Here is a 13,864-nt window from a genome sequence, read left to right on the forward strand (position 1 = left end):
AAATAAAATAAAATAAAATAAAACAACTAGAACTTCCAAAACAGAGAGGACACCTATTGATGGAGGAACCCCTGGCCCTAGAGTCACCCGGGCAAGGAAGCCCTTCTCTTGAACTGAAACCCCACCCCTTTCTGGGCTACATCCCTCCCCCTATCAGGGAAGCCTCACCTGCTGCTGGGAGTAGGGGCATTGGACGGGCTGTACCTATAAGGTCTATTTTTCAAGGTGTCCTGGAACTCCCTCCTCTGGGCATCTATGCCTGTGGTCTAGTTTGAGCAATCTCTGGCTTTCTTGCATAAGAAACCTTCGCTTTCAACAGTTACCCTGCTCCATCCCCGGGTTCCTGAGGCAAGAACAGTGGCTTTCTTTGGCCAGGACAAAGGCTGTCATCCTTCCGATTCATCATAAAGCCCACTAGTGGCTTTCTGACCACACGCTGGCACAAGTTCCTTCCGTTTGTCCAGAAAACAGGCATTGGGCATCTTCTCTGCTACAACTGGCACTGAGCAGCATCCCTGGGGCATCTCCGTGACATCCACATCTTACTTTCCATCTACCTTAAGAAAATGACCCTACGAATACAGGCTATGGAAGGCTTATGTCTCAGATTGATTGGAATCAGGATTTTAGAACAAGAAAGTTACTTCATTTCTAATTTATTCCCACATTGTTTTGCTGATGTGCAAATTGAGCATAAAGAGGTAAAATGACTGCGGTAAAGTTATAAAGCTGGTTAATGGTGGCTGGGCGCAGTGGCTCACGCCTATAATCCCAACACTTTGGGAGGCCGAAGTGGGTGGATCACTTGAGGCCAGGAGTTTGAGACCAGCCTGACCAACATGATGAAACCTTGTGTCTACTAAAAATACAAAAATTAGCTGAGCGTGGTGGCGCGTGCCTGTAATCACAGCTACTCGGGAGCTTGAGGTGGGAGAATCGCTTGAACCTGGGAGGCGGAGGTTGCAGTGGACCAAGATTGCACCACTGCACTCCAGCCTGAGCGACAGAGTGAGACCTTGTCTCAAAATAAATAAATAAATAAATAAATAACGCTGGTTAATGGTGAAGCAGGAGGAAAATCCCCGTGTATTACTCAGGATTCAGTCTGGCTACAAATAATAACAGACAAGCAAACAACAAAAAATATAACAGTGGCTTGAATGAGACAGAAGCTTCTTTCCCTCTCAGACTGGGTGGTCAGTAGAGGGCTTCTTGGCCACTCCACAATTCCAGGAGCCCAGGCTTTTTTTCACTGTGGCTCTGGCTTCCAGGAACCTCATGGTCCAAGATGGCTGCTTGTACTCCAGTCATCACGTCACCATCCTAGTCAGCAAGAAGAAAGAACTGAAGGGAAAGAGGGGTAGGGAATCCCCACTCCCTTTTAAGAGGACTTCCAGTGGCTCATGCCTGTCATCCCAGCACTTTGGGAGGCTGAGGTGGGTGGATCGCCTGAGGTCAGGAGTTGGAGACCAGCCTGGCCAACATGGTGAAACCCTGTCTCTATTAAAGATACAAAAATTAGCCGGGCGTGGTGGCAGGCACCTGTAATCCCAGCTACTAGGGAGGCTGAGGCAGGAGAATTGCTTGAACTCAGGAGGCAGAGGTTGCAGTGGGCCGAGATCATGCCACTGCCCTCCAGCCTGGGTGACAGAGTGAGACTCCATTTCCCCTAAACATAATAATAATAATAAATTAATTAATTAATTAAAAAGTTTTCAAAAGAGGACTTCCCCAAAGTTCCACACAACACTTGGGTTTCTTACTGTTTTGAACTTGGCCTTCAGGCCATAACTCCTTTAAGGGAGGCTGGGAAATGTCGTTTAGCTGGGGAGTTATGTGACTGCCTGAAATGTTGTTATTGTTGTGTTTCAACTGAGAAGAGGGGGAGACTGGGTATTGAGAGGCATCCAGAACTCTCTTCTGAGGTCTCCCATCTACCAGCCCCGAGCTGCTTTTATGACTCCAAGACTGGGCATGGGGTTTAGCATTTATACACAGAGGTGTTCGGTCTTTTGGCTTCCTTGGGCCACAATAGAAGAAGAATTATCTTGGGCCACATATAAAATACACTAATGGCTGGGCGCAGTGGCTCACGCCTGTAATCCTAGCACTTTCGGAGGCCGAGGCAAGTGAATCACTTGAGGTCAGGAGTTTGAGACCAGCCTGGCCAACCTGGTGAAACCCCATCTCTACCAAAAACACAAAAATTAGCCGGAAATTGCTTGAACCCAGGAGGCAGATGTTGCAGTGTGCCGAGGTCGTGCCACTACACTCCAGTCTGGGCAACAGCATGGGATTCTGTCTCAAAAAAGTAAATAAATTAATTGAATTAAATTAAATACACTAACGATAGCTGATAAGCTAAAAAAAAAAAAAAAAGTCACAAACAAATCTCATAATATTTTAAGAAAGTTTACAAATTTGTGTTGGGCCACATTCAAAGCCATCCTGAGCCCCATGTGGTCTGTGGGCCATAGGTTGGACAAGCTTGATTTAGGACATTATCGAACATAGTCCTAATGAGGTCATTGCCCTCTGTGCCTGCGTGTGAGGGGTCTGGGATTGTCAGCAAATGACAATGAAAACTAAGGGAAGACTGGAAGTGAAGCTGAACCCCAGACATAGTTACATAATATCCTAGCTTGCCCGATACTCTAAATAATAATATCACCTGTCGAGTGCCTACTATATGCATTATGGGTACTATTTAATTTGCCACAAAGCCCTGAAAGTACAATTATTATTTCCATTTTACACAAGAGACACAGAGAGGGTAAATAGCTCATCCAGTGTCACAAAGCTCGAAAAGGGTAAATCTAGATTTTTTCTTTTTTTTTTTTTTTTGATACAGAGTCTTGCTCTGTTCCCTAGGCTGGAGTGCAGAGGTACAATCTTGATTCACTACAACCTCTGCCTCCCAGGTTCAAGTCATTCTACTGCCTCAGCCTCCCAAGTAGCTGGGATTACAGGCACCTGCCACCATGCCCGGCCAAATTTTGTATTTTTAGTAGAGGTGGGGTTTTGCCATGTTGGCCGGGCTGGTCTCAAACTCCTGACCTCAAGTGATCCACCTGCCTCAGCCTCCCAAAGTGCTGGGATTACAGGCGTGAGCCACCATCCCCAGATATAGATCTAGAATTTAAACCCAGGTAGATTAAGCTCAGAGCTCACACACTGGTCTAGCACCTTCTAGTATTTTTCTTTTTGTTCTACTGCCTAAAACAACCAGCTTAATGGAGGTACAAGCAGATGTAGTTTCCAGATAAAAGACACAACTCCCAGTTGAATTCAAATTTTAAAGAATTACTGGCCTGGTGCAGTGATTCACGCCTGTAGTCCCAGCTACTTGGGAGGCCGAGGCAGAAGAATGGCATGAACCTGGGAGGCAGAGCTTGCAGTGAGCTGAGATGGTGCCATTGCACTCCAGCCTGGGTGACAGAGTGAGACTCTGTCTCAAAAACAAAAACAAAAACAAAAACAAAAAAAACTAACTTTTTTAGTATATCTCTTCCAATATTTAAGACATACTTATACTCATTGTGGCTTTACTGGATATGAAGTGAATCAAATTTGGAAGTGATATTTTGAATTTGAATTTGGTAACCCTGATCAGATTGAAAAGCAAAGTTATGAGGCCGGGCGCGGTGGCTCACGCCTGTAACCCCAGCACTTTGGGAGGCCGAGGCGGGCAGATCACAAGGTCAGGAGATTGAGACCAACCTGGCTAATATGGTGAAACCCCATCTCTACTAAAAATAAAAAAAAAGTAGCTGGGTGTGGTGGCGTGCGCCCGTAGTTCCAGCTGCTGGGCAGGCTGAGGCGGGAAAATGGTGTGAACCCGGGAGGCAGAGCTTGCAGCGAGCGGACATCACACCACTGCACTCCAGCCTGGGCGACAGAGCGAGACTCCATGTCAAAAAAAAAAAAAAAGCGAAGTTGTCTGGCCTTCGTTGCACCAGGCCTCAGTGTGGGCATCTGAAAGATGGGAGCTAAGGCTTTCTTAGTCAATGCACAGAAAAGAATCGTCACCCATTAATTCTGTGGAGTAAGGGCAAGGTCACGGAGTTCACACTTACTCATTAGGAACATTGCCAATAGGAGGAACTGTCTGAGCCAACTCCCTGTCTGAGTTGCTGGAGGAACCTAGGGGTTTATACTCTTGGATAATCTCAGATTGGAAAACTGCCACCACCATCTGGCCCTGAAAGCGTTTACACTCGGATTTGTTTGGTTCTTTGGTAGCCAGCTCGGAGATTTCTTTGCCGGACATTGAGGTTCTTTTTCTTCTTAGTGAGCTCACTGCCTCCCAGAGGTCGGCAGCAGGGAGAACACCAAGAGAATTCTGCAGACACTGTGGCTCCAGACAAACCCCTTGAGAGGCGGGGAGGGGAGGAACAGGAGATACCGATGACACCAATACAGCCAGTTTCCTCAACTGTGAAGAAAAGATCACGCATTCTAGGGCCGGGCGCGGAGGCTCACGCCTGTAAACCCAGCACTTTGGAAGGCCGAGGCGGGCGGATCACAAGGTCAGGAGATCAAGACCACGGTGAAACCCCGTCTCTACTAAAAATACAAAAAATTAGCCGGGCGCGGTTGTGGGCGCCTGTAGTCCCAGCTACTCGGGAGGCTGAGGCAGGAGAATGGCGTGAACCCGGGAGGCGGAGCTTGCAGTGAGCCGAGATCGCGCCACTGCACTCCAGCCTGGGCTGGGCGACAGAGCGAGACTCCGTCTCAAAAAAAAAAAAAAAAAGATCACGCATTCTTCCCACTCTGCCTAACTCAGCAAGATGGCTGTAAAATGATAGGGAACCACAAGGCTCTGTCCTGAGCCTCAAAACAGAAATAATATTGTAATATTAGCGAGGCAGGGTGGCACACCTGTAGTCCTAGCTACTTGGGAGGCTGAGACAGCAGGATCGCTTGAGCCTGGGAGGTCAAGACTGCAGTAAATCGTGTTTGTGCCATTGTACTCTAGCCTGGGTGTCAAAGGGATATCCTGTCTCATAATAATAATAATAATAATAATAATAATAATTTGTTCCAATTTTTCTGTACACGCACACAAATAATAACAACAGATAACACCTACTGTGCACTGAGCATGCATTGCTCTAAGTGCTGTGTGCAATTTGTTCATTTAATTCTCACAACAACACTACAAGGTGGATTACTCTATTTTCCATATTTTACAGTTGGGGAAACAGGCAGAGAGAGGTTGAGAACCTTGGCCACGGCAAGAAGGTCAAATCCTTTCTTCCTTAGAAATAACTGTTTAGAGGCTGGGCGTGGTGGCTCACACCTGTAATCCCAGCACTTTGGGAGGCCGAGGTGGGTGGATCACCTGAGGTCAGGAGTTCGAGTCCAGCCTGACCAACGTGGAGAAAACTTGTCTCTACAAAAAATACAAAATTAGCTGGGTGTGGCGGCACATGCCTGTGATCCCAGCTACTCAGGAGACTGAGGCAGGAGAATCACTTGAACCCGGGAGGCAGAAGTTTCAGTGAGCTGAGATCGTGCCATTGCACTCCAGCCTGGGCAACAAGAGTGAAACTTTGTCTCAAAAAAAAAAAAAAAAAAAAGGAAATAACTGTTTAGACATTAATTATTATTGTTACAATCACATCTACAATCCCCTTTTGAGGGTTAGGGTATCTTCAGAAGAGTCTGCAGAGGTCCAAACCTTGCAATCGGTCAAAGGGCAAAGGGTGTTTCGTGACCACTGACTTCTGTTGCTCTGGCTTCGAGCCCTGTGGGTAGCTCCTTCTGCATTGCCTCTTCTCTAGCTCTTGCTGAAAGCCATGCCTCATCCTGGGGGATTTGTTACACTGAGAATGTGGTCACGCCTGAGTCACACTGGCCGGCAGTTATGACAGTTCCGAGCACCAGGGTGACAGATGTGATGTTGGTGGCTTCTTTGTTCTCTGTTCAGAGGGTGACCAGAGCTCTGATTTATGACACCTAGCAGATACAGGGCCAATATCTAGTCCAGACACTCGGGGTGACCCCTGCATCTTGCTCTGAGTTGGAAGTGAAGGTCTTGAAAGTAGATGTTCACCTAAGGCAGTCACGAGAATGAACGGTGATAGGCACTGGATACTCTTCAAACGCTTTGTACAGAAGAGATCCCGGCTCCAAAAATCCAAGATGCTGGGGGTATTCACTGGACCAGGCTAGCCCTTAAAATCAATAGTCCTTTTCCTCTTTGCAAAAAGCTTTCAAATTCCTTTCTGCAAGCTTTAGTTGAAACTATCCCTCGATTCTCATGTGTTCATTCATTCAACCACTCATTGATTCAGTCCAAAATATTTATGAAATGCCCACCATGCAACTGCCTTGAAATAGTCATTTGCCGGCCGGGCGCGGTGGCTCAAGCCTGTAATCCCAGCACTTTGGGAGGCCGAGACGGGCGGATCACGAGGTCAGGAGATCGAGACCATCCTGGCTAATATGGTGAAACCCCGTCTCTACTAAAAATACAAAAAACTAGCCGGGCGAGGTGGTGGGCGCCTGTAGTCCCAGCTACTCGGGAGGCTGAGGCAGGAGAATGGCGTAAACCTGGGAGGCGGAGCTTGCAGTGAGCTGAGATCCGGCCACTGCACTCCAGCCTGGGCGACAAAGCGAGACTCCATCTCAAAAAAAAAAAAAAAAAAAAAAAAAAGAAATAGTCATTTGCCTAAACTAGTAAAAAAGAAAGTTTGGGCCAGGTGCAGTGGCTCACACCTGTAATCCCAGCACTTTGGGAGGCCGAGGCGAGTGGATCACCCGAGGTCAGGAGTTGGAGACCAGCCTAACCAACATGGTGAAACCCCATCTCTACTAAAAATGCAAAAACTAGCCGGGCGTGGTGGCGGGCACCTGTAATCCTAGTTACTCGGGAGGCTGAGGCAGAAGAATCGCTTGAACCCAGGAGGTGGAGGTTGCAGTGAGCCAAGATTGCACCACTGCACTCCAGCCTGGGCGACAGAGAGAGACTCTGTCTCAGAAAAAAAAAAAAAAAGAAAAAAAAAAAAGAAAAGGCTAGGCATGGTGGTTCACACTTGTAATTCTAGCACTTTGGGAGGCCGAGGTGGGCAGATCACCTGAGGTCAGGAGTTTGAGACCAGCCTGGCCAACATGGCAAAACCCCGTCTCTAATAAAAATACAAAAAATTAGCTGGGCAGGGTGGCAGGTGCCTGTAATCCCAGCTACTCAGGAGGCTGAGGCAGGGAGAATTGCTTAAATCTGGGAGGCAGGGGTTGCAGTGAGCTGAGATCGCACCACTACACTCCAGCCTGGGGAACAGAGCAAGATTCCGTCTCAAAAAAAAAAAGAAAAAAGAAAAAGTTTGTGCTTTGCACTATAGAATTAAAAAAAATGACAAGCCCCATGTATCTTGAATTTAGCCTGAATATAAATTATGATTAGAGATTACTGTAGCAGGACACTCAAGAGAACATAATACTCTGATTTTGAGAATGCAAAGGACTCAGTGAACAGTTTGCTTTTGTGGAGATCAGTAAGTCTGTGCATTCCAGTTACCATTTCATATTTATGTTAAATTTAAGTTTATTCTGTATGTTGTCTGTTCACCAAGAGAGGAACCTCCTTCTTATAATAGTAAAAATTTGTTATGATAGATGATGTAAGGACTGTGACTTACAACCTAGGAATGTTTGTTATAGGAAACTACATGTTATAGATTTTTTTTTTTTTCAGATGGAATTTTGCTCTTGTTGCCCAGGCTGGAGTGCAATGGTGTGATCTCAGTTCACTGCAACTTCCGCCTCCCGGGTTCAAGTGGTTCTCCTGCCTCAGCCTCCCAAATACCTGGTATTACAGGCATGCACCACCACACCTGGCTAATTTTTTTTTTTTTTTTGGGGGATGGAGTCTCACTCTGTCGCCCAGGCTGGAGTGCAGTAGCGTGATCTCGGCTCACTGCAAGCGCCGCCTCCTGGGTTCACGCCATTCTCCTGCCTCAGCCTCCTGAGTAGCTGGGACTACAGGCGCCCGCCACCACGCCCGGCTAATTTTTTGTATTTTTAGTAGAGACGGGGTTTCACCGTATTAGCCAGGATGGTCTCGATCTCCTGACCTCGTGATCCTCCCGCCTCAGCCTCCCAAAGTGCTGGGATTATAGGCATGAGCCACAGCGCCTGGCCTAATTTTTGTGTTTTTGAGATGGGATTTCTCCAGGTTGGTCAGGCTGGCTTCAAACTCCAGACCTCAGGTGATCCCCCTGCCTCGGACTCCCCAAGTGCTGGGATTACAGGCATGAGCCACCGTGCCCAGCCTATGTTAAAGATTTTTTTTTTTAAACCTGTGTATATGATTAGAGGTGTAAGACATTATTTATTCTAGAAGATTCTAAAAGCTTGACCTTAGTCACCAAGTTGATGATAATGAAGCCACTGACTGGTACCTCCCTGGTTCAGTTTTAATCAACTAGGATAAATGACTACATTGGCCAGGCATGGTGGCGCAAACGTGTGTAATCACATTTTGGGAGGTTGAGGCAGACGGATCACTTGAGGTCAGAAGTTCAAGACCAGCCTGCCCAACATGGTGAAACCCCGTCTCTACTAAAAAAAAAAACAAAAAACAAAAATTAGCCAGGTGTGGTGCTGTGCACTTGTAATCCCAGCTACTAGGGAGGCTGAGGCAGGAGAATCATTTTAGCCCAGGAGACAGAGGTTGCAGTGAGCCGAGATCATGCCACTGCACTCCAGCCTGGGCAACAGAGCCAGACATGCTCTCAAAAAAAAATTAATTTAAAAATGAAGACTATGGCCGGGCGCGGTGGCTCAAGCCTGTAATCCCATCACTTTGGGAGGCCGAGACGGGCGGATCACAAGGTCAGGAGATCGAGACCATCCTGGCTAACCCGGTGAAAAAATCCCGTCTCTACTTAAAAAAAATACAAAAAAAACTAGCTGGGCGAGGTGGCAGGCGCCTATAGTCCCAGCTACTCGGGAGGCTGAGGCAGGAGAATGGCGTAAACCCGGGAGGCAGAGCTTGCAGTGAGCTGAGATCCGGCCACTGCACTCCAGCCTGGGCGACAGAGCGAGACTCCATCTCAAAAAAAAAAAAAAAAAAAAAAATGAAGACTATTAGGCTGGGCGTGGTGGCTCACACCTGTAATCCCAGCACTTTGGGAGGCCAAGGCAGGTGGATCACCTGAGGTTGGGAGTTTGAGACCAGCCAGACCAACATGGAGAAACCTTCTCCCTACTAAAAATACAAAACTAGCCAAGCGTGGTAGCACACACCTGTAATCCCAGCTGTTCGGGAGGCTGAGGCAAGAGAATTGCTTGAACCCGGGAGGTGGAGGTTGTGGTGAGCTGAGATCGCACCACTGCACTCCAGCCTGGGTAACAAGAGCGAAACTCCATCTCAAAAAAAAAAAAAAAAAAAGTGAAGACTACATAACCCTCAGAAGTAGAAACATACCTGGATGCACATATTTTCATTAAATTTTTTTTGTTTATATTTATTTATTTATTTATTTATTTTTGAGACGGAGTCTCGTTCTATTGTGAGAAAAAAAATTTTAACCAGGCATGAGTTATAGTGCTGTAGGGAAGTTCAATGTTAATGAAACAACGATATATACTAAATAAGGTATTTTTAAACAGTAACATACATAAAACAAGGCTGTGTATTGATAGATAAAAATGTGACCAGAGGCTCAAAGAACCTAGCCCTATGTTTCTACTAGGGAAACAAGTATAATATTTCATAATTCAGTGTTCGAGATGACTTTATAAAACATGATGATTTTGGCCAGGCGTGGTGGCTCATGCCTGTAATCCCAGCACTTTGGGAGGCCAAGGCAGGTGGATCACGAGGTCAGGAGATCGCGACCATCCTGGCTAACACAGTGAAACCCTGTGTCTACTAAAAAATACAAAAAAAATTAGCTGGGCATGGTGGCAGGTGCCTGTAGTCCCAGCTCCTCAGGGGGCTGAGGCAGGAGAATGGCGTGAACCCGGGAGGCAGAGCTTGCAGTGAGCCAAGATCGCGCCACTGCACTCTAGCCTGGGTGATAGAGCAAGACTCTGTCTCAAAAAAAAAAAAAAAAAAGAAGAAGAAGAAAACATGATGACTTCAAATAAGAAGAACCAACTGTGTATATACACACATATACACGTATACAGATACACACATAACCCATTTAATCCTTACAATACTCCCATGAAAGAGAAATATTTAAGCTTATTTAACAGATGGAAAAAATCAGCTCAGAGAGGTTAAGTGTCTTCCCCAAAGTCACACAGCCAATGAGTGTGCTTCAACTCAGTTCTGTTCAACCTAACTTCTCCCTCTTGCCCCTCTCCAAGCTGAAGAGGTGGGATAAATTCAAAGAACAAGATGTAAGTAGCAAGGTGGAGAATTCTGTTCTGAGAAGCTAAGCATTCAGCCCTGCTGAGCAGAGGGACCTAGAGCCCCGTCTCCCCTTCTCTCTAGCCCCACCCTCTGGAGTGGGGCCCTAGAAAAAGCGAGCAAAGCTGCCTGGGCCCTGGCAGGGCTGGTTCCGCTGCGGGTGGACAGTTATATATAACCGAGAATTGATGGCTGCTGTCTCCTCTTTCTCCTTGTGCCTCACAGAAGTCCTGCAATCCTTCATCTTTACACAAAGCCAGCAGCTGGCAGCCCATCCCCAGCCTCAGGAGCTGGCTAGCAAGTCCCTTTACAAGCAAGTCCTGACAGAAAGAACAAAAAGATATTCACCATCGGAGAATATGCAAACAGCAGACAGCAAATGCAGAAAGAATTCATGATGTTTGGTCTGGAAGAAAAGACGCGGGGGAAACGTTGAGATAGAAGCAAAATCAGAAGAGCTGTGGGAAGCCCAGAGTCAGCAAGTAGAAGATGATGGCTCTAAATGATTCTAAGTATTCCTACTCACTGGGATTTCACCCTCCCAAAGGGAACCAGCTGCTCTGCCCTCTGGATTTCTAGGTGGGGTTGGCCATTGATGATTGGTGATATGGCAGGGTTTCTGCCTGAGCACCACCTGCAACATTACTATTATTATTATTATTATTATTATTATTATTATTATTATTATTTGAGATGGAGTCTCGCTCTGTCACCCAGGCTGGAGTGCAGCGGCACGATCTCGGCTCACTGCAACCTCCGCCTCCTGGGTTCAAACAATTCCCTGCCTTAGCCTCCCCGGTAGCTGGGATTACAGGAGCGCGCCTGGCTTAATTTTTATATTTTTGGTAGAGACAGGGTTTCACCATGTTGCCCAGGCTGGTCTCGAACTTCTATCCTCAAGTGATCCGTCCACCTCGGCCTCCCACCTGCAACGTTTTGCGAGGCAGCCCATTCCAACTGGGCCCCAAACTAATTGTTATAAATCACTATAGAGATGGGGCTGGGTTCAGGCCCTGGGGATTCATATTGCGCAGATCTCTTTAATTGTATTTATTTATTTATTTATTTTTATTTTTTGAGACAGAGTCTTGCTCTGTCGCCCAGGCTGGAGTCTAGTGGCACGATCTCAGCTCGCTGCAACCTCTGCCTCCTGGATTCAAGTGATTCTCCTGCCTCAGCCTCACGAGTAGCTGGTGTTACAGGCGTGCACCACCACACCTGGCTAATTTTTTAATTTTTAGTAGATAGAGACAGGGTTTCACCATGTTGGCCAGGCTGGTCTCGAACTCCTGACCTCAAGTGATCTGCCCACCTCGGCCTCCCAAAGTGCTAGGATTATAGGTGTGAGCCACCGTGCCTGGCCTGCACAGATCTCTTTAAACCCTGGTATTCTTCAAGTCATGTGGTTATAGACGTACGTGTTAGGCTGATGTCAGCCATAAAGAAGATGAAAATAATCATAATAATAATTACCTGGTGAGCTCCTGCTGCCACAAGCCAGGTACCTGTCACACAGCTTCCAAACCTCCATCCCAGACAAGCCCTTCTGTCCCTGTTTTTCCCTTGGGGAGCGCTTGTGCTCACAGGGGAAGCTGGTGCCCAGTGAGACACATCCATTCGGAGGCCACTATACCATGCTATCCCACCATCAACATCTAGAACCACCCAGAAGCCAAGAGCTCTGGAAAGAGTGGGCAGGAAGATAGAACTCCTTGGCAGTCCTTTGTTAGAAACAGCTCCTCTGACAGCTGAGTGTGGTGGCTCACGCCTGTAATCCCAGCACTTTGGGAGGCCAAGGAGGGCAGGTCAGTTCAGGTCAGAAGTTCGAAACCAGCCTGGCCAACATGGTGAAACCCCAACTCTAATAAAAACACAAAAATTAGCCAGGCGTGCCACGCCTGGAATCCCAGCTACTCAGGAGACTGAGGCAGGAGAATAACTTGAACCCAGAAGGCAGAGGTTGCAGTGAGCCGAGATTTCACCACTGTACTTCAGCCTGGGCCACAGAGTGAGACTCCGTCTCAAAAAATAACAACAACAACAACAACAACAACAACAAAAATAGCTCCTCCAGCTCCTGGAAATGAAAGGGGGACTATGGCTTTCTGCCAATGATTTCCAACTGAAATAGTTTTAGCAGAACATCACTAAAAAAAATCTTGAATAGAACTTGATGAAGAACCTTTGATGCAAATTGGAGATGGGGGACCCAATAGAATGGGCAGCCTCCTGGCACGTCCCTCATCTCCCTGTAAGGCGTGATGGTGATGTTGAAGAAAGCAATCCCATCAGCCACAATGAGACAACAGGCACCTGGTCCTGGGTGGGGGTGCTCATTTGTCTGGCAGTCTGGCCATCATCACCCTCCCTAGCTCAAGCTCTCCCTTGCTGGAACCGGGAGAAGTAGAGCAGCATCTTACCTGGTCTCCCAGCCTCCTCTATTCTCCTGTGTCTGATGAATCCGTCATCAAATCACTCTGTCAAACACAGCAGTGGAACCTTCCGAGACTCTTCCTGTGAAGGGTCAGATAGTCAATATTTTAGGCTTTGTCAACCATCTACTATCTCTGTTGATAATTTCTCATTTTGTTTTTACAACTATTTATTCTTTTTAAAATCGCTTTATCGTTGTATGATGGACATGTAAAAAGCTGTACACACAACTTTGTGAGTTTGGGAGTAAGTGTGAACCCGTGAAACCATCACCACCATCAAGGTCAGTGATATTTCTGTCACCTCTCTAAGTTTCCTCCCAGTCCCTTTATCATTACTATTTGATAAATATATAAGTAACATATATTATGTGATGTACAGGTTGTACAGGTTGTACGTGTGTGTGTGTGTATGTTAACACTTAACACAGGACTTACCCTCTTAGCAATTTATTTATTTACTTTTTGACACAGGGTCTGGCTCTGTAGCCCAGGCTGGAGTGCCGGGGGGCTATCTAGGCTCACTGCAATCTCTGCCTTCCAGGCTGAAGCCAACCTCCCACCTTAGCCTCCTGGGACCACAGGCGTGCACTAGCATGCCTGGCCAGTTATTTTTATTTTATTTTTTTTGAGACAGAGTCTTGTTCTGTCACCCGGGTTGGAGTACAGTGGTGTGGTCACTGCTCACTACAACCTCCACATCCTGGGTTCAAGTGATTCTCGGGCCTCAGCCTCCTGAGTAGCTGGAACTACAAGTGTGCACCACCACGGCCAGCTAATTTTTGTGTTTTTAGTAGAGACGGGGTTTCACCATGTTGGCCAGGCTGGTCTCAAACTCCTGGCCTCAAGTCATCCTACCTCCTTGGCCTCCCAAAGTGCTGGGATTGCAGGCGTGAGCCACCACACCCAGCTCAGCTAATTTTTGCATGTTTGGTGGGGACGGGTCTCGCCATGTCTCAGGCTGGCCTCGAACTCTTGAACTCAAACAGTCTGCCTGCCTTAGCCTCCCAAAGTGCTGGAATTACAGTTGTGAGTCACCTCGCCCGGACTTCTTTAGCACATTTTA

At 47.0% G+C, this 13,864-nt stretch overlaps 1 protein-coding gene across 1 annotated transcript in view; it reads left to right on the top strand.

Annotated features, from left to right (window-relative positions):
* LOC105473195 (leucine rich repeat containing 38) overlaps nt 1–10,958 on the top strand; it is a 72,253-nt gene extending 61,295 nt beyond the window's left edge. The window contains exon 2 of the mRNA XM_071100452.1: nt 10,592–10,958. Within this exon, the coding sequence (XP_070956553.1) occupies nt 10,592–10,764 (173 nt within the window). The 3' untranslated portion in view covers nt 10,765–10,958. The remainder of the gene's footprint in view (nt 1–10,591) is intronic.
* The last annotated feature ends 2,906 nt before the right edge of the window (nt 10,959–13,864 follow it).

Source organism: Macaca nemestrina, chromosome 1 (assembly GCF_043159975.1).
Source record: "Macaca nemestrina isolate mMacNem1 chromosome 1, mMacNem.hap1, whole genome shotgun sequence".
Lineage (NCBI taxonomy): Eukaryota > Metazoa > Chordata > Mammalia > Primates > Cercopithecidae > Macaca > Macaca nemestrina.